At 36.2% G+C, this 21,050-nt stretch overlaps 2 protein-coding genes across 5 annotated transcripts in view; one reads left to right on the top strand and one right to left on the bottom strand.

Annotated features, from left to right (window-relative positions):
• Nucleotides 1-2,071: 2,071 nt before the first annotated feature.
• On the bottom strand, nt 2,072-15,018 carry LOC138327685 (uncharacterized). 4 transcript variants are annotated; one of them, XM_069273987.1, is made up of 10 exons: nt 14,868-15,018; nt 12,528-12,619; nt 11,109-11,256; nt 10,397-10,597; nt 9,527-9,905; nt 8,235-8,404; nt 6,904-7,107; nt 5,893-6,256; nt 4,467-4,776; nt 2,072-2,348 (listed from the first exon to the last, which is right to left on the bottom strand). In XM_069273987.1, the coding sequence occupies exons 2-10, from the start codon at nt 12,614-12,616 to the stop codon at nt 2,282-2,284; spliced, it is 1,932 nt and encodes a 643-aa protein (XP_069130088.1). In that variant the 5' UTR covers nt 12,617-12,619; nt 14,868-15,018; the 3' UTR covers nt 2,072-2,281. The 4 variants fall into 4 exon arrangements, with proteins under 4 accessions (XP_069130088.1, XP_069130085.1, XP_069130086.1 ...); XM_069273984.1 differs by having other exon boundaries at nt 5,893-6,259; XM_069273985.1 differs by lacking the exon at nt 14,868-15,018 and adding an exon at nt 14,611-14,683 and having other exon boundaries at nt 5,893-6,259.
• A 169-nt stretch (nt 15,019-15,187) lies between these two features.
• The window catches only part of LOC138327686 (lysosome membrane protein 2-like), a 30,856-nt gene continuing 24,993 nt past the window's right edge, over nt 15,188-21,050 (top strand). Inside the window, exons 1-3 of the mRNA XM_069273988.1 lie at nt 15,188-15,365; nt 19,324-19,484; nt 20,383-20,524. Coding sequence (XP_069130089.1) covers nt 15,249-15,365; nt 19,324-19,484; nt 20,383-20,524 — 420 coding nt within the window. The 5' untranslated portion in view covers nt 15,188-15,248. The remainder of the gene's footprint in view (nt 15,366-19,323; nt 19,485-20,382; nt 20,525-21,050) is intronic.

Raw genomic sequence — 21,050 nt, forward strand, 5'->3', positions numbered from 1 at the left:
ACATCTTAACCACTTGGCTGCCGCGGCTCCACTATTAGGGAACCAAAATATAGGTTGTGGACAAAACCTCTGATAGTAACAACCAATTCATATATTTCAGCTCAACCAATTCATATATTTCAGCTCTTTCTGGACATAGCTCATTGTATAATCTCTGAAAGTAAATATGCATTAATTATTCCTTTATTTCTTTCCTTTGAAAGCATTCTTATGTTATGATTCACATGTGTAAAACTCACAAATACCAATGTTAAGCAACACACAGTTGGGCTAATATCTGCTCTCTCAAAAACCTAAAAGTAATCGACAAGAAATTGTTTACAGATTTTTTGTCTTCATGACATTTATAAATTTGAATAAGGCGTATAATGACAAACTTTATAGCCCCTCACCCATGGCCAGTAACCTACAGCTTAAATGTGAGGCCTAATATATGGGTCTCTTGGGTTGATTTTTTAGAAGAAATTGTTTAAAGGAACACATTTTCACTGAATCAGAAACATATACAGTACATGTATACACAGAGACTGTAAACTTCTTTATTGTCTTTGCTGACAGCAGAGAGGCCACAGGTTTATAGGAATTTCCCCTTGGCTTACTGTGTTTAATTGTTTCAGTTTTAACATAATATTTTGGCATAAATATGCAATTTAAATATTATATTATGGTCTGATATACCAGTTCTCAGATGCTTAAAAATAATTTTTGAAAACAAGAATATGAACAATTTTCTTTCTTTTAAAAATCATGCATTGAAAACTGCCATTGTTTCTTTTAGTGATATTAAATTTTTTTTTTCTCAAAAATTTACTCACACCATCTGAAAATTCTTTAACTTTTATGATACTATCGAAGTTATCTTCTTGCTTTTAATTGTTTAGGAGAATAGGTGAAAAAACCCAACGCACCTGCTGTTTGTTTTTACACTATTTTATTTAATTTCAACAAACATTGCGATATCAAACTAATAAAGACTATTTGTTAAATTATAACAATATACATTAAAATATGTTCAATATCAATAAAATTTTATAATTCTACTTCAATCTGTAGCATACAGGTATAATTACCATACATGAATAATTCTTGTATACATGTAGTGTACTAATGAGTTTCTAGGACTAACATGTACCGTATCCGACCCAATCAGCACGCCCATCCTTAAAGGCGCCCCTCCCCCTTTTTTAGGCTTCAATTTCACTTGTTTTGAATTAAATGCAGACTGAAAATATGAAAACCTTGTTGGTTTTCTTACTAATTTCTTTTGCAAATTGATTTATGGCTTACTTTGAAGAATAGTTTTATGAAAGGCATGTCCTAATTTGTTTCTATTAAGTGCCCCCTGAGTTGCTTCAATTTTAAAGCACCCTGCACACTTATTGGGTCGAATACAGTATCTAGTATTCTACAGAGTAATTTATCTAAACCAGATATCACATTAACCAGCATATTTGTTCAGTATAAGTACGTTTCTTTATTTGAATATAAAAGTTTTAATTTTTATAAATTAATACACTAGAATACATAGGGAGTCAGATTATACAAAAGTCAGTTTTGAGAAGTTATACAGTATAACTGAATTCTATTATTATAAAATCTTCCCATTCTATAGATAATAAAAGCAGATTTGGACAGAATTTTCTCTAGAATGATAACACCAGTTTATGGTGAAGCAGGTATCCACCAATGAAAATGTTAACAAGTCTGTTAAACTCCAAACTCTGGGAAATTAACAGGGTTTAACTAATCCAAGATTGATATGAAAAATTATTTTTTTGTAATGCAAGTCTTTTGATCACAAAATACATTTCTAACATTGCTTGAAAATAATTTTTTTTTCAAAAACTTAGCTACACAAAAAATAAATCTCTGACATGACAAAATAATGAAGCATTCTGCTAAATAACAAATTAACACATATACATATCTGTTACAGTTTAATGTACATTGTCTTAACATATTATGAATGGTATCACTGAAAAAAACTGAAAGTTACACACCAGTATGGTAACTTAGATATGAAAGTTTGTAAAAATGAATAAAAATGAAATATCATATGGTACTTCATCTGATGATGGTGGGCTAAAAAGAAGAGAATAATTTATGGAGATTTTTAAATGCTTAGCACACGGATATGACGAAAGTGAAATTGACTTCTGTCTTTATCCTTTTTGGTACAACACATTGTTGATCTGTGGACAGAATGCTGTAGAAGTAGGTTGTAGACTACTGTGATCTGGAATGGGATCTGGAATGGCACTTTCATGTTGAGGAATAAACATTATGAGTTCCCGTCTCCCGTTAGAGTTGAGGTAGGTTTTGTCAGCATGTTCTTTGTTTCCTTTATCCTGCAATGAAAATTAAAAAAATAATGAGTTAATATTAATTTCCATTTTATCATATTAATAACAACTGGAGCAGATGAATTGATAATTTCCTTCATATACAAAAGTGACTTACTTTGTACTTATTACCCCAAGGACAAGTTTGAGCTTCTTATCTTAATTCAATATAAAAGTCATTTCCCTATTGAGAGCGCCTCCCCTAATAAGGGCGCCCCCCGACTTTTTGTAGAAAAAATGTTTGCAAAGAACAAAAACAAGATGCTTACCTTTTGAGAATTTAATTATCCACTTTTTTAACAAGAAATACACACAAAAGTTGTAAATCCAAATGTTGTAAGTCTACTCCATGAAAACGATGTCTCGTTGTATCAAAACACGTTTAACTATTAAGACAATTTCTTAGCTTAATGACCTGGGCTTTCGTAATCCGATGCCTCCTCCATATCACTGTCAATTTCACTCTCGCTTTCGGTGTCCAGTTCCATTGCAATACTAGCATCATTTTTCACATTTTCATGGACATTTTCTGCAATCTCGACATCTTTCTGATTAAAACCTTGAAAATCTTCCTCATCGTCAGACATCAGAAACATATCGTCTTCCGACCCGTCAAGGGCATTACTAATGCCGCATTTCTTGAATGATTTACGAATCATTTCTGGGGTCACTTTTGACCAGGACTCTTTGATCCACTTAAGCATCAGGGCCTTAGTAGGGGGTCGCCTATTTCCATGTGCGGTGATGCTAACTTCCCCCTCGTAACACCACTCGTCATATTTCTCGGCAAAATGTGCTTTGACAGGACGATTCCATGACACGTCCGCTGGTTGTAATTTACTCGTGCACCCTCCGGGTATGTAGGCGATATCGGTGTTACAGATTCGTCGGGTAACGTCCTTCACCTTTTCCGTCATGTGACCTCTAAATGTATCCCACACAAGTAACCTTTTTTGTGAGCTATTTCTTCCCCACATTTTTTTCAGCCAAATTTCGATTACATTTTCATCAGCCCACGATCGTTTACCGGATCCACACATATGAACAACAACACCGCTCGGTAGGTCGGACTTAGGCAATGGTCTGACTCCTGGCAAAAGTACGAATGGGGCTAGTTTTGTTCCGTCTGCTAGGGCGGCTAAAATTACAGTTACTCTTTCCTTTTCGTGGCCCGTTGACATCACATTTACACTTTTGGCACCTTTGACATCCAGTGTGGATTTGCCCGGCATTTCTAGCCATATTGGCGTCTCGTCCATGTTGCCTATGAGATACGGTTCATATTGACGTAGTCTTCTCATGCGGTTTACAAATTGTAAAAAACTGTCAACACGATCGTCTACCGCTGTCACACTTTTTTGAGCCACGTGAGTGGTCCTTCTAAACGAAATATTGTTCCTCTTTTTAAATCTAGAGAACCACCCGCAGGAAGCTTTAAATGACTGAGTGCCATTTTCTCTATGCAGACGAAGGGCCTCGGCCCGGAGAGCTTTTCCCGTAACTCGTACTCTTTTTTCTCTTCGCTCCGTGAACCATTCTAACAGTTTTTTCTCAATATCGATGTTCTGAACCTTTCGTCCACCACCGGGTAACTTTTTACGTTTTTTAACATCACTTTCGGAGATTTTCTCTTCCATTTTCCGCCAACGCTGCACACATTTTCTGTCAACTTTAAATTGCTTGGCAGCTTGTCTATTCCCCTTTTCTTTAGCGTAGTTTACCACACGTACTTTGAACGAATTCTCGTAACTCTTCATGTTTACATCGCAGTCTGTAGGTACTTTACTGACCATGTGGAAATGACGTAATCAAATAATTTCCCGCCAGAAAACAACTATAGTCTGTTCCAGAAAAATTAGCAAAAAATTATCTCAAATAACGGCGCCCCCCTGAGTCAATTACCCGCGCCCGGCGCCCTTATTAGGGAAAATAATATAAAAGTCATGAAAATATTACAAATGTATTTGCATCCTGAAAAAAGTCCATGGCACTTTAGCCAACAATTGCATAAAATATGTATTTATGAATGCACGTTTATCGGAAGGATGGAAATAATGAAGATATAAATATTGTACATGTTGAAAAAACGTGATTAACAGTACAAAATTGTTTTCCAACTCTTACATTGTTTTTATTCTAAGCATCCTCTCCTCTGATGTTGTGTCTCCGAAGTGAAAGGAGAGCGAGTCTTCCAAACTCTCCAACATGACTGGGTGTTTAGTGGGCGTGCTCGACAACCGCTTCCCGTCCTGTGTTACAGCTGCGAACGTATCGTCGCTGGTCAGATCAAAGGGTGGGAGCGATACACTGTGGTTTACAGATAAGTCTGTCGGTTTTCTGATCGGGGAGAGACCAACTGCTGCAGAATCATTGATATCACCGGAGGTCAGGTTAGGTGGGGGACCGCCCAAAAGGTCACTGAATACACTGCTTCCTGTTAAATACATCAAACATAATATTCTTAAGTTATTTTCCAAGCATTTGAAGTTTAAATGCAGTTCTATGCACTATAATTGAACCTTAGATAATCAGTTTTCATAAGCTTAAATGTGCATTATGAATAAACTATCATCAGAAAACAAATCCCCACCAAAGGTTTCAGATACTCTATTCAGAATTTAATTATATTCTATTACTAGGTTATCTGCCCCTAGTTTGAAACTTAGAATCAGACTTACAGTAGAATCAAACACCATCAAACTTAATTTCTCAGTATAGAAAATTTTCATATTTCAGCGATGGGTAACAAACCAAGCAAATAATGTAAAACAAGTGATTTTCACAAGTGATTAATTTTCATGTTACAATGTATTCACAAAGAAAAGAGATTGTGGAAATTAAACACATTAAAAAATGCACTGTAAACCAACGGTATGTACTGTAAACAAACTGACTGTCTTGTAAGATAAAACTTCATGTAATTTGAGTAAGTAAACACTTCTGAAATGTATTAAACATAACATAACTACAATTGAACCATATTACTACACATAGTAAACTATTTGTTGGTTGTGAAAAAGTAGTTGAAATGAACATGTGAAACTTAAACTGTCACCAAAGTGGGCAACAATACTCCCCTCCCCCACTGCTGCACAAATTTAGTAATAACAGCATAACTGCATTAATAGGTAACATTACAGAACCCTATATAGTTTACTCAACTCCCCTTAATGTCAGGGTTCTGTGCACCAAATATTATCAAAATCTGTCAAGTAGTTTAGGAGTTCGCTAATCTGTCAAGTAGTTTAGGAGTTCGCTGGACAAAGTTGTGTCTACAGACGGACAACCTGATTCCAGTATACCCTCTTGACTTGTTGCGGGGGATATAATTAAATTGCCACAAAAATCAGTTGGTTTACAGTAGTCTCTGAGATTGGTTTACCAGTCAGACTGTGCGTAGTCAGCTCTCTATACTAAGGCTTACCATTAGAGAGGTTCGCTGTGAGAAGTTCTATAAACTGTGGGTAGTGAGGTCTATACTAACACTTACCATTTGAGTGGTTTGCTGTAAGAAATTCTTGTGGGTAGTGAGGTCTATACTAACACTTACCATTTGAGTGGTTTGCTGTAAGAAATTCTATCTGCTGGCCAATGGGTTGGGCCCCCTGGGGTGTGGGAAAAGACGAGGTTGATTTTCCAGGGTGGATGTCAACTACCTCAGAACTCTGTTTATTGTAGCCATCTCCGGCACCTAAATTTGGCAGGACATTCAGTGCCTTGTGAGCATCTGTTCCACCATTGGACTGTGTGTTACTGTAATACAGGTTTCCACCGATGGTTTGTACAGATGGTTTCGGATGAGATTCAGATCTGTTCCTGTTCTGTGTGAGGGTTTCGTCACCTAATGTTTGGGTTGTACCATGAGGTTCATGTCCTGGGTCCCTCCACCCATTCCTAGCTTCATTCCCTACAGTCTGCTGCAAATAAGGAGGTTTCACATGGAAACACAGATAGCTTCTATGGATATAAATGTACATTTGTATTGTAGCTGGATTAAAGATTATGTTAAAATGCATTATCCATAATGAAAATTGCAATCTCTTAAAATTATATAATGTTTTTAAATAATTTTTCAAATGAACTGATTAGAAATAATAATCGACTTCTTTTTCCAGAACAGCAGTTATTGGATCCTTACAAATTAATATAAACCTAGATTTATCCATTACATATGGGAGCTACAGAAGCTGGGTGGAAAACGTGTAGCAACACATTACCCATGGCGTCCATCTCTTAAGTTCAAATTCAAGTAGTTGCCAGGAGCTGACTATGGTTGAGTGATTTTTCTCTTGGTACACTAGTTTTCATCTATCTCAAAAACCTGGGCCCAGTTTCACAAGCATTCCTCAACTTTAAGGAATTCTTTAACATAAATTTCCCCATAGGAAACCATTACAGGAAAGATTGTTTCCTTAAAATCTGTAATGCTTTCCTATGGGGAATTTTAAGTTAAGGGATTCCTTAAAGTTAAGGAATGTTGGTGAAACGAGACCCTATTATGTTCTTAGCTTACCCTAATTTTAATTGAACATCAAGCAGATCGGTTACCATAGAGACTTACCTGACTCCCACTAATCCTGGCCTCCACTAAGGCGACCCTGTTCTCCACCAGTACCATGCGAGCCATTAACGTCTCCAGTTGTTGTTGTATTGTGATCAGTGTGGCGTTTACCTTATCACTGGGACTGACTGCGGCCTGGGACTCCACAAGTCCCGCAATGTTCTTCACAACACTGTCTAAATTGTTCATACGGTCAACAACAGCCTGGAATACACAGATCAATCAATAACAGAATTATAACAAACAATGAAAAAAAGCTTTGAGTTATTGATTTAAGGATTAACTTGAATAGATTTTTTATGTTATGGAGATATAACACAAAAATCTGAGTGTACTCTAAATAAACCGCGAAGCAGTTTATGATGAGAGTACATTCATATTTTTGTGTTATATCTCCATAACATAAAAAATCGATTCAAATTAATCCTTATAATTCAATTTACTAAATATAATCTCTTCAATATTCAAAATTCATTTCGGGACTCTTTTGTCTATGAAATCATTACGCCGTCATCTCAGCCAATCAGAAGCAACGTTACAAACGGCGACGCCATTTTTTCCTTTATGGGCTGATAAAGTAATTTTCTAAGCCAATGAAAATGCTCGTAACAAGCAAAATTGAATTATAATGGTATACATGGTAGATTATGTGGTTGTAAGTAATAAGAAAAGTGGCTGAATAATTAACTACATTTGCTTCTATTTGTATTTATTATATTTCCCTGTAAGGAAGACAACTTCTTCAAAAAAGACCATGACCTATTTTTACAAATTTCAAGAACTTAGTGGGATGTTTGAAAATGAGACCCTACCTATTTTTCTGTGTACTGGAGGATGGCTTTGATACAATGTGGATACATGTCTATAATGGTAAAATATGTCTCTTGACGACATCCAGGTTAGACAAGTTACTGTAAACCAACTTTTATTTGCATTCGATTTACTTTTGCGAATTTCGCAATCGACTAAAAATCGCATTAGTTAATTTCTGCGAATTATTATCGATACATTTGAAAGACTGTACAGTTCAAGCTGCTCTATTAGCATTAAGATGATCATATTTGTTCAGAAGTAAAATTTCTATGATCAAACTAAATAAACATTTCACAGTTCAGTAAAACTTAACATGATAATTCCAGAACAATATATACCATCCGCATGAGACAGTGTTTGTTTCGGCAGTCATGACATGCAAGGCTGCCTGACCCTATAATACTGTTTGACCCCATACCTGTATGGTCCTAGCACACAGTTTGACCCCATACCTGTATGACCATTCATACCTGTTTGACCCCACACCTGTTTGACCCCATACCTGTATGACCCTATACCTGTATGGTCCTACTATATTGTAGGGTCTCCTCACTCTGTTGTACATGATTGGCAGGTCTTTGTGTCCCATATTGTGGTTCTAAAAACGATTCTCCTCGTGTCACGGCATTCACAGTCTCTATTTCATCCTCATCACTTTCATCCTCATCCTCTTCCTCTTCTTTGTGTTCTAGGAAAAAATCATGAAGAAGAATTCACAGATAAAGTTCATGGCCTCCTTTTTTCCAAAAGTGACTAAAACAATTATGCTTACTAATACTAACGCATACAATGTCATACTTGCTTTAACACAGATAAAAAGCTACTGCAGACATTGTTCTACTAGAACCAACATTCATTGATAATGTGGTCAAACATAACACCATAGTTCTATTCATTTATGTGAGCATCATATCATCAAACCACAATGTACCTATTAGAGTCTTCATCATAGACTAACATTGGCAAGTTTTAGGATCTGACATGCATGGTTATGTCCCATGGCCGAGACACACCAAAGTCTATAAAAGTGGTAGTTTCTGCTCCTGCTTAGCGCTCAGCATACAGGGAGTGGGACGACTGGTTCGCCCGTTGTCAGTATAATGTGACCGGGTGGGGTGTGTTGCTTGGTGTCTTCGGCGGCATGCTTCAGTGATATAGCACTATAAAAAGGGCAACAGTTCCACTATACAAGAAGACACAACACGAACATACCGCAGTCTCCCAGTACACTCACCTCGCACAACATACACGCAAACACACCGCATCCATGGGAGGCCGCCCTTACATGACCATAGCTGTTAATAGGACGTTAATAAATCAAACAAACAAAACAAACAAACTAGGATCTGACATGCATGGTTATCTTGTATTTGCACGGTATAGAGTTACCTCCCTTGAATGTATCCATCATGACATTATTACTTTGTGAGCGAAACTCACATAATTTCTCTGAAAAGTATGACGTTACACTCGCAAAAACATGACACTATAATTAGTAACTACAACAAGGGCAGACAACTTGGTTTGATTGTTTCAATTTTAATTCTATAATCACATGTATGTAACCCTAGTGAATACTTGCCACACGGCTACAAAGTATATTATAATTGATAAAAGGCTTTCCTGGTCTAACTTACACAACTTTAATGCAAATCGAGTTAATAATGTAAATATAAGTATTAAACCATCATCCTATGGAATCACTTCGTAGTGATAGCGTACATTATAAAGATTGTCTATAAAGCACTGGTTACTATAGACCATAGATTCCATAAGATGATAGATAAATGCTAAAAAGCCTGAGAAATACCTGTAGAATCATTGTCAACAGGAATAGATCGGGCCAAACTGGATGGGACAGGGATAAAATGTACTTCTGATGATGCTTGCATTGGCATCTTTGTTGCCAGCCTCTCTTTGGTGAGATGTGAGGGTGAGGCTCCACCAGTTGGAAGTAGTTGGTGTTGTCTATAGTCTGTCACATGACTAGTCATGTGACGTATTGGATGGCTGTGAGGCTTATGAGGCTGTAACAGCTCATTCACAACTTGTGGAGCAGAGGTCGCCTCACGAGGGGAAGTAACTCTAACTTGCTTTGAATTCATCACTGTCTTGGACCGTTTGGTCAATACTGAGCTTGATGTCGATGTTTCGTTGGTAGCTGGTTCAGCAGACTTTGGTCGATTTCCCTAATTAACATAAAAAATATTAATGCAATTTATGAAAACATTTAACAAAACTAAAACTCTATCTAGTGAACCATATACACTTTTAAGAAAAACATGAATTAAGATTGGAAATACTTTTTGTATTGATATATGTATATTGGGATGTTAAAAAAAAGATAAAATTGTTATATATCACAAATTTCGAAGGGATTTTTAGAATATCACAATATTCTGTATATCAGTTTATTTAAGTTTTGCTAAACAAACTTATACATACTGCACTAGCTTGGACTTTCCACAAGTGGATATTTATCATTAGATGGATATTATCATTAGGTGGCTAGCTTTTACATTGTGCCATATAACTCAACTTTAAGTAAGTGAATAAGAACCAGTTCAAAAGTTTATATATATAGTACAATACTGTATAAATCAGTTTTAAAAAAAAATTCATTTCATGAATATCCATCTCGCTGTAATTTAATTGTGGAAATGTTATGGTTATTAGATACCTTGGCAGAGCCCAGTTGTACTAAACCACTGACAGCAGTCCCTCCTGTCACTGATTTCTTTGGTGGATTTAGTGCACGGCTCTTTTCACGGACCATATGTAACACTTCTGAACACATAATTATCTTCCTTTCTGCAAACCCAGCATTGAAGAACTGTTCTTTTGTAATGAGAGGTTTGTAACTAAACAAATCTCGCAGGATCTGAAAGAAGGAAACAGAGGTTTTTAATTTAGTACCATTGTATGTGCATAAAATCAAAAAGATTATATAATTAATACACAAAGACTGAAGCACTAAGCATAAACATGAATGCATGTGTCAGTAAGATTAAACAAAATCATGTTTAGGAAAATATTTTCATATATCAAATATATTCATATCTCATAGTCTCAGGTAGTTAAAAGTGTCACATGACATAATTTTACAAGTAATTCTTAATTAGAAATATAACTGACACTGACAGTTTATCATTGTGACGGCATAGAGTGGGTTCCTTTTCATTTTTCCAGGTTTAAAAATTCTAATATGGATCATGATGGTATAGATATGATTCATAAAAGCAAAGCCTGAAATTACATACTATGGTTTATGTAATGCCTCTTGCACTTTACTTTGGTCTAAGACAAATATTTTTTTCTACAATTAAAATTTTTTTAATGTAAAAGACTAAATTTAAAACAGCACATTTTCTGAAACTGAAGATAATAATGACCTTGTACATGGCTTCAATAAACCGGAAATCTGTCTTGCCGTAGAGCTCTGCGTCTGAGGATGCGATAAGTTCTGCCACAGAATGACTGTAACTTGTAAAGGCATAGTGGTAGAGTGGAAGGAACGCTGTGGGCTTCCCCAGGGACATACTGTAACACAAATAGGATACAACATTTATGATTTAGACGATATTGCATATACATAGGTATGTTACAACCTAAATATCACAAACTACTACGATATCTCCTACAAAAAAAGTTGCATATAAAAAGACCTTGCAGAATATAAAATATTAATTCAATCAAAATTATTTTCACAGTAGCCTTATAGTTCAGATGACCAGAAATATTATCACAAGCCCTAGCTAACCCGACCCTCAGCTCTGGGTGTCAAATTTGAATCCCATATATGGGACAGTTGCAAGCTGGTACTGACTTCAGCCTTAAATGACACTGGCTGTTAACTAGTGTTCGGAATAGGTTGAAATTTCACAGTCGATCATCAGTTTTATTTAACCAATCAATGATCGATTGAAATTGATTATTTTTTACTTGATGTATAAATATATCTTATATAAAATTTCCTTCAAAGGCTTACGATCGCGAGGCCTCTCTGTACTGTCATTTTTTTCCTGTCGTTTATTTTCTTCACAAATCATGCTCAACTGAACCTTTACATTACGTAGTGCTTATGCGCTCTTCAATTTGTCTAGACGCTTAAAATTTGAAACGATAGGAGTGAAAACCACACACAAGGGAGTGATATTAACAAATTGGCTATGACTTTTTTGCATGTGTTACTGATCAACTAACTTTAAATTTTGGTGATCATGGTGTCGGAAAATTCCTACAAAACTTGATTACAGATTTCTTACTCGATTAATTGATCAAACACCTCAAACCAAAGATACTCTATGAACTAGACCACTACTGTTAACAGGGCGTTTATAAACCAATCAAACAAAAGAATTTGCAATCCAGTCTTGTTGAATGTACCAACTGCTACTAATCTATTTGAGCTGAATGAGTTCCTTTAATGAATTACTTGTTATTGTAATGAGACAGACACAGATATAATGTATGATATATTTTTTGTTTGATTTCTTACAAAAACAAATTCATTTCACACATAGATTTCATTAAGATTTTACACAATATTTATATGCCTTAACTATCTGATATATCACCCAATTGAGCTCAATGACCTGCCATATTATCATGTATTCCTTAATTTCGTAATTGAAAATTAAATCCATTGTAGAAAATCCATGATTTAATTAATAATTGTTAACAATTAACATAAATTCAGATTTAATGAAAACTAATTTAATAACAATGTGTGTGTTGATACGTATCATAAAGTTTGCATGACAGTGGTCATATAAATAGAAATAAACTATAAAAGTAAATTAAGGTCATACTTGGCAAGGTCAATGTCTTCATTATACTTGATCAACTTGACTTCCTTCTGTAACTTTCTCAGGTTATTTGTTAAATCACCAGTAGGCATTATCTAAATTTAAAGACAGAAAAAAGAAAGATATTTTAAGAATAAATCATTTAAATCAATTCAATAAATTGAAGTCTCTTAAACATATACATGTATTAGGCAACCATCGATACTAATGTAAGACCAGGACCCAAAGGCCCAAAAAACCATGACAGGCCACTTGATTTGGTGTTCCAAGGGCCCAATTGACCACTAATTATTTTCCTGTTTATAAATATATTTTTTAATGATTTTGTTGCACAACCAATATATAAATAAGCTATCATTTGTTTCATTTATTAGTTAAGAGAAACTTATGTTTGAACATTGTTCATTTTAGACAAATGATCCTTACATTGGTATTGACAGCTATAAATTAGTTGGTGCCCAGATTCTTGCCAGGGCCCTCATTTTGCAGTTGCAGTTCATCATTTTGTACCTTTTCTTCCTTTATAAGCAGACAGATGATATATCTATTTCCAATGAAATTAGTGTTTATATTTTGATCACCTAGCTAGAAGACAATCAATCCATCCACGCACCCAGTTAAAGTGCCTCAATTATAATGGAAAGAGATTTAAAAGAGAAGTTAACCAATTAAGAATTTAAGACAACTAAAAGCTTTCTCTGAAATTGAGATCAAGAATCATAACCAAGTACATGCATGAAGTTTGAATTCAATCCCCAGACAGCTGAGCCCTTACACCACTGACCATTAACCCAGTCCTTTTACAGGCCTTGATGAATGAATGTACTTTTCTTCGTTATTGTTATACTATCTATCAATAGTGATGATTATTGGTATTATGGCATAGTGGCGTGCATCCTCGATATTCCAGGGGTTAAAATTCCGATCATTTACAATCTCTACACCCCTGGACTACCTAATAGTAAAACTGGAGGCAACAGAATTGAACAGGTAATTTAGTCATTTGATGTACATCAAAAGAGGCGTATAACGGTACATTATGGTTGACTGTGTGGCTTTGATGTTAGGCGTCGCTCTCTCTGTAATCTTCAAAGGAAATCTTTGCTAGCCTGTGATTGGTCAAATGTTTTCCGCTGAGCTGCCTTCAATTACACTATGAGATAGTCCAGGGGTGTAGAGATTGTAAGTGATCAGAACCCCTGGAGTATCGAGGGTGAGTGGCGTGGGGAGAGGGTTATATAATGCCTTTTTTATGTGCTGAAATAGATAAAAGTAGACAAAGGCAAAAACAGGATAAAAATGAAGTGTTTACTTGTGAGGGCTACTTTGTTTACATTTAGCTTGAATTCCTCCAGTGTAGTGCTTTGTACTGTTGCCACAGTGTGTGATGGTGAGTGGGAAGAAGGAATACTTTAATACTTTGTGGCTGCGATATGTGTCTATGCATACAGATGTTTGTGTCTAGTGCGGATATCAACAGGTGTTTATATTGTTCTGGGTTGATGGCGAGGAGTGAATGAAGAGTTTTACGTACCGTGACGCTAAATATAACGTTTCAGGGCACGAGAAAAGATAGAAAAATGATGGCGAGGAGGTGGTGTGCAAATTTATATAAGGCCATTCAGGCTGACGTCACACTGGCCAGAACAAAAAGATTAGGCCAGGCCCACTGAATTACTAAATTACCTGAGAAAAAATACAGGTAAGTTGATTATTACCAAAACAGAAATGTCAGCGAAAATTGAAAGACATCATTGGAAAGGGAATAATCCCATCTCCATTTTGGTGTATGACATTTAAGGATCGGTCTGAAAATAAGGAAGAAATCATTAATTGAAAATTTACACTGTAGAGTAATGCAAAGCCAAATCACCAAAGTTAGACCACCAGTGGGCGGAGCTTAACTGGCCATTGTGACGTCACTAATTACTGTATGAATGGGCTTAAACTCATTTGGATTCTGGTGTCTTGACAATAATGTATGTATTATGATGTAGTCACCTAACCAACCTGTAATATATAAGATGCATATAAATATTAAATTCAATAGATAACGAAAACTGATGAGGCTACCAAGATCACCTACTGACTGACTTCAGAAGGAGATATCCTTCTCCGCTACAACTGCTACCCCTGAAATGCCGAAAGCACCCCCCCCCCCCCTGAAATTAACTCCCAACATGAAATTAAATCCATCTTCTCGTTTATTTCTTATATGGTTTTGATGATCTAATTGGTCGAAATGGTATCTACGTTAAGTCCAATGTTTAGCAATAAAGATTGTAGTCAATTATCTAAAACTTATCGTTAAGAGAATCCATCATATATTAGACTTAGGCCTACCTTTGATTTGCATTAACAGGCATCAACAGATCTTTTCGTTTGTTTATAAATGGCGCACCTGTCAAAAGAATGAGAGCGCCACCTATCACTTCCTGTTTAAAACAGCATCAGAATCGCCCTATCAGTACATGTTCAGTATCTCCCTTATTCAACTTCGTAAATTACAGTTTTCTTGGTAAAAGACGATGTACTTTTTTATTTATCGAATCATATCAATCTCACCCAATCTTAAGCATTCTGACACTAGATTCTATTTCACCCGCAAAATAAATGGGAGTTACTCCCCTTTGTATTTATTTTTTGTGTTGATTGTCAGGAGGGCGCTTTACCATCACGTGTTGGTGAAACTCAAACATCACACATTGAGCTCCAGCACTAAAGATGTCTCGTTCGATTAAATGCAGCGTGTTTTTCTTGGTGTTTGGAGCTGTGTTGATCGTATTAGGATGCGTTTTTATACCCGTATTCCATAATATGATTCACGATGAGATAAAAACGGTAAGTCTTTGGGTATATCAGATAGGTCTAATTGTTATACCTGAACTTATACAACTCAAAATGTGTATGTACTCATTGTACTGTATACACATTTCAACGGTAACGCGATCAGTTGTAGTTTAGGAGTAAGTACAGTACACCTAACTGTAAATTATATAACACCATACCAGAAACATGCATACATATATATATATCTGACCATACCAATGAGTAGCCCGAGATACTCTGGCCCTGACACCAGACTTAGACATTATGACAGATAAGCTTAGATGTCTGGTTTAGAGCCAGAGCGCAGTAGTACATGAAAATCTGCAATAAGCCGACACCATTTGATATCGTGCCAGGTACTCTCCGATTCAGACTACTTACAAAATATTACCATCGAGAATCGCCACTTACCTTGGTCTTTTCAACAAATGAATAATTTATCTACTCATAGCCACCGATTTCATCACGCATGCACATTCTATTGTGTCAACACATAAGTTTCTTTTCCGCAACTTTAAATTTCCCTCGTCGTCGTCGTCGTTGCCATTTTCTTGTAGTATGCAAATCATCTTTAATCTCGACGGATTGCTATATTTGGGTAGATATGATATTCATTTGTTGTATAGACTAAGGTTAGTGGTGCTTCTCGGTGGTCAGTCTGAATCGGAGAGTACCTGGCCCGATACCAAACGGTGTCGGCTTATTCCAGGTTTTCGAGTACTACTGCGCTCTGGCCCAAAACCAGACATCTATCTGTCATAATTAATGTCTAAGTCTGGTGTCAGGGCCAGAGTATCTCGGGCTAACCAATGAGCAGGATTTCAATATCAGGCGGTACCCTGTACTTTTTGCCAGTTGAACCTAGCTGTGGTACCGCCTGATTTGGGCTAAATTACATTAGATAGCATATAGATGGTATAGAAAAGTACGTACCCCCTGAAATTGCAATTGTACGTACCGCCTCTCCTAAACGATAATGAAACCCCTGAATGAGGGGATAGCGCACAATTTCCGCCTAATTTTGTATCCGTTGTAACTAACAACTTTTGTGTGGAGTTCTGTACGGTTCTAGGTCTATTTAAATGTTTGATTCGTTATCGGTCAGATGTGCTTTAATGGGTTTTTTTCAAATACATTTATAACAGATGCAATGCTTCTTAATTAACATGCTAACAGCTGATTTTAATTACACTATGTCAATAATATTCTGAACTTTTGTGTTCCAAGACATTATTTCAATGTTAGGAATATAATTGTAATTTTCTAGCATTGTTTGCATTTTCAATTTCAATATGATTGCATATATTTATCTGCAGCCACCTATATAACTAATGGTGACTAATTAAGAAATTTGAGGTAACAGGTTACACAGTTACATCAATTATTTTACTAATCAGTATATATGCAATATATCGAGGATTTATATTAGAAGTCTATGTCCTTGGCGATAAAATATTTTAAAAAAAAAATTTTTCTTTAAAAAGAACAGCAAATATGAATTCCTGTTCACAACCGCCTGTGATCCTTTCTTTATCATTGTTTATGATTGTGAAATGCCTTCCACTTCAGTATACTAGCATATAATAATACAGCTATATATAGGGAGATCCATTTAATTTACAATCAATATATGTTACCCTAGTTACTCAGTATCATGCAAGTTACATGTACAGAATGAAGTTATATATACATATGTATTAAAGGGACAATTCACTCTAAGAGTATATTAAAACTTGCACATATTTCGGAAACAAACAAGTTCTAATGGAAATTAGATAAGTTGGTTTTACTGTGATATGTCAGAAAAGCCCACTGCAGTCAAATGTATGTGAAATGTTCAATCACCATTACACATATAGCCTTCTATGCCGAACCCTGACCCTTGCTTGTGTAGTGAAGCATGGATGCTGAACGTGGTATACAACCAATTTGGGTCCTTTAGGGGGTTTTTGAGTCTGATAATTTGTCATATTTCCATGTTTAAATAGTAAATACTTCTGAATAGGCTGTTCTCCAACAGCTCTTGTTTGTCTAGAACTACTCAAATCGCTCTTACAGTTGTGTTAACATTATTAGATGCATGTTCTTGTCTAAAAATAATTTCATCAACTCCTCAGTAGTTATGTATTGCATTTGTTTAACGTGCGTGACTTTGACTCGGGTAAGGGAACAGCGTACATGTTGTACCTGCTTTACTGTATTGATCAACGATCTGCAATCTCAATGGTATTAATCAAAATACTTAACAATGTTGTGAAATTTGTCACTATTTCTTGCCATATGTTTCATAAGGAATGTAGAACAATACATTAATGTCATATTTTGCTTCGTGGTTATATATCTAATTAGCCTTACTGAATTGTCCCTTTAAAGTCAATCTATTATCTGTTACATCTTAATTATTTAGGCAAGAATCATAAGATCATAATCTACATATGTGTTCATTAATGCATACAAATAATACATATCCTGACCTTGATCACTAAACTAGATCAGGATGTAATTAATTACCAGGTATGAAAGACTTATTTATATCAGTATTATTAAAGTTTTGTATTAAATAATTTGCAGCATGCGTTGCAGCAAGTGTTGAAGTGGTAGCATACATCACTCAGTATGTACTAGCTAGTATATAGTGATATGAGAGCACAAAATTGAATTTAATTCATTCACCCCTGGAATTTCACAATACACTAATTAAGTCTTAAAATGATCTAAAGTTGTCTTCAGTTCATTTTAACTGTACACCAATTCAAATAAATTATTAATTACATGTATATTGGTACATGGGTATGTATAAGATAGGCTACCAACATACTTCATCAGAATAATCAACATCAGATGGCCATGGTGTCATACCCTTTTTGGTTTGTTTATTTTTACGTCCTATTAACAGCCAGGGTCATGTAAGGACGTGCCAGGTTTGTTGGTGGAGGAAAGCCAGAGTACCCGGAGAAAAACCACCGACCAACGGTCAGTACCTGGCAACTGCCCCACATGGGATTCGAACCCGCTTCCCAGAGGTGGAGGGCTTGTGGTAATATGTCGGGACATCTTAACCACTCGGCCACCGCGGCCCCATGGTGTCATACCCATCAACATCAGATGGCCATGGTGTCATACCCATCAACATCAGATGGTGTCATACCCATCAACATCAGATGGCCATGGTGTCATACCCATCAACATCAGATGGCCATGGTGTCATACCCATCAACATCAGATGGTCATGGTGTCTGTACCCATCAACATCAGATGGCCATGGTGTCATACCCATCAACATCAGATGGTGTCATACCCATCGACATCAGATGGTGTCATACCCATCAACATCAGATGGTGTCATACCCATCAACATCAGATGGTGTCATACCCATCGACATCAGATGGTGTGTCATACCCATCAACATCAGATGGTGACATACCCATCAACATCAGATGGTGTCATACCCATCAACATCAGATGGTGACATACCCATCAACATCAGATGGTGTCATACCCATCAACATCAGATGGTGTCATACCAATCAACATCAGATGGTGTCATACCCATCAACATCAGATGGTGACATACCCATCGACATCAGATGGTGTCATACCCATCAACATCAGATGGTGTCATACCCATCAACATCAGATGGTGACATACCCATCAACATCAGATGGTGTCATACCCATCAACATCAGATGGTGACATACCCATCAACATCAGATGGTGTCATACCCATCAACATCAGATGGCCATGTCATACCCATCAACATCAGATGGTGCCATACCCATTTATACATGGTTGCCTTATATCCACCAATAGATGTTAATACGGAGATAACTTATATAGGCTATGCCTGTTGTTCAATCCCTTTTCAAATAATATATGAAATAAAATTTGATGAAATTCGAAATTCAGATGTTAATAGTTATGCCTGAGTTAATTCAGTTTTGAACATTGTTTTTTTTTTTTTTTTTAGCAAATACCATTGAAAGTTGGTTCTACATCATATAACAACTGGTTGGATCCCCCAGTGCCTATCTACTTCCAAGTATGGGTATTTGACCTTGTAAATCCCCTGGAGGTCACCCAGCAAGGAGCAACACCAGCCGTGGTACAAAAAGGACCATATACATACAGGTAAACATATAAAGGGTACAAAAGTACAGAAACAACAGTATACATACAGGTAAACATATAAAGGGTACAAAAAGGACCAAATACATACAGGTAAACATATAAAGGGTACAAAAGTACAGAAACGACAGTATACATACAGGTAAACATATAAAGGGTACAAAAAGGACCAAATACATACAGGTAAACATATAAAGGGTACAAAAAGGACCAAATACATACAGGTAAACATATAAAGGGTACAAAAGTACAAAAAGGGCAGTCTACAGGTATACATATAAAGGGCACAAAAGTATAAAAAGGACAGTATACATACAGGTAAACATATAAAGGTTACAAAAGTACAAAAAGGACAGTATACATACAGGTAAACATATAAAGTTTACAAAAGTACAAAAAGGAGAGTACAGATACATGTACAAGTAAACATATAAAGGCCTAGGTTACAAAAGTACAAAAAGGATCATTCAAATCTATAAATTTCTTATTCAAAATATCCTGTTTTAGAATAGTCACTAATCAGATAAAGAAAAATAGTTGGAATGCCAATCAGTGTGATCCATATGTTTGGTCATTTGTAAATTCAGCATTTGGGATATTTTTACTATTATAGGTGTGCTTGTCAATCTGACCCACAGCATTAAAATTTCTTTATTTGTCCATGTAAATTTTTACCATAGAAAAGAAAAGGAGTTTACATTATCATTCTTTTCCAGTCCTAATACAAGACAGTCGTTATCTTACCAATTTAATTATATAATCTTACCATGTAATTCTCATAGGTATGTAGATAAATTCAATTTTATTAGACAGTTTTAGACTTTCATTTGGTAAGGATTTGAATAAGCTTGGTAATTGATGACTTCGGAAAATTGTATATATTTTAGCTACTTTATTTTAGAGAACATCGACACAAAGTAAACATCACATTTAATGAGAATGGAACGGTGGCCTATAAAGAGAAGAGGTCCTTCACCTTTGACCGGCAGAAATCGGCCGGACCAGAGAGTGATACATTCACCACCGTTAATCTACCAATGATTGTAAGTATATATTTATTGTATAGATACACTCCAACGGAACAGATTTTTAGCTCACCTGGCCCGAAGGGCGCGTCGTCCGTCGTCCGTCGTCCGTCAACATTTCCTTTAAATCGCTACTAGTCATAGAGTTTTGCATGGATTGTAACCAAATTTGGTCACAAACATCCTTGGGGAAGGGGGAACAGAACTTGTATAAATTTTGGCTCTGACCCCCAGGGGGCAGGAGGGGCTGGGCCCAATAGGGGAAATCGAGGTAAATCCTTTAAATCGCTACTTGTCCTAGAGTTCTGCATGGATTGTAACCAAAATAAGCCACAAACATCCTTGGGGGAGGGGGAACAGAACTTGTATAAATTTTGGCTCTGACCCCCCGGGGGCAGGAGGGGCGGGGCCCAATAGGGGAAATCGAGGTAAATCCTTTAAATCGCTACTAGTCATAGAGTTCTGAATGGAATGTAACCAAATTTGGCCACAAACATCCTTGGTGGAAGGGGAACAGAACTTGTATAAATTTTGGCTCTGGTCC

The sequence above is a fragment of the Argopecten irradians genome, chromosome 7 (genome assembly GCF_041381155.1).
Source record: "Argopecten irradians isolate NY chromosome 7, Ai_NY, whole genome shotgun sequence".
NCBI classification, from domain to species: domain Eukaryota; kingdom Metazoa; phylum Mollusca; class Bivalvia; order Pectinida; family Pectinidae; genus Argopecten; species Argopecten irradians.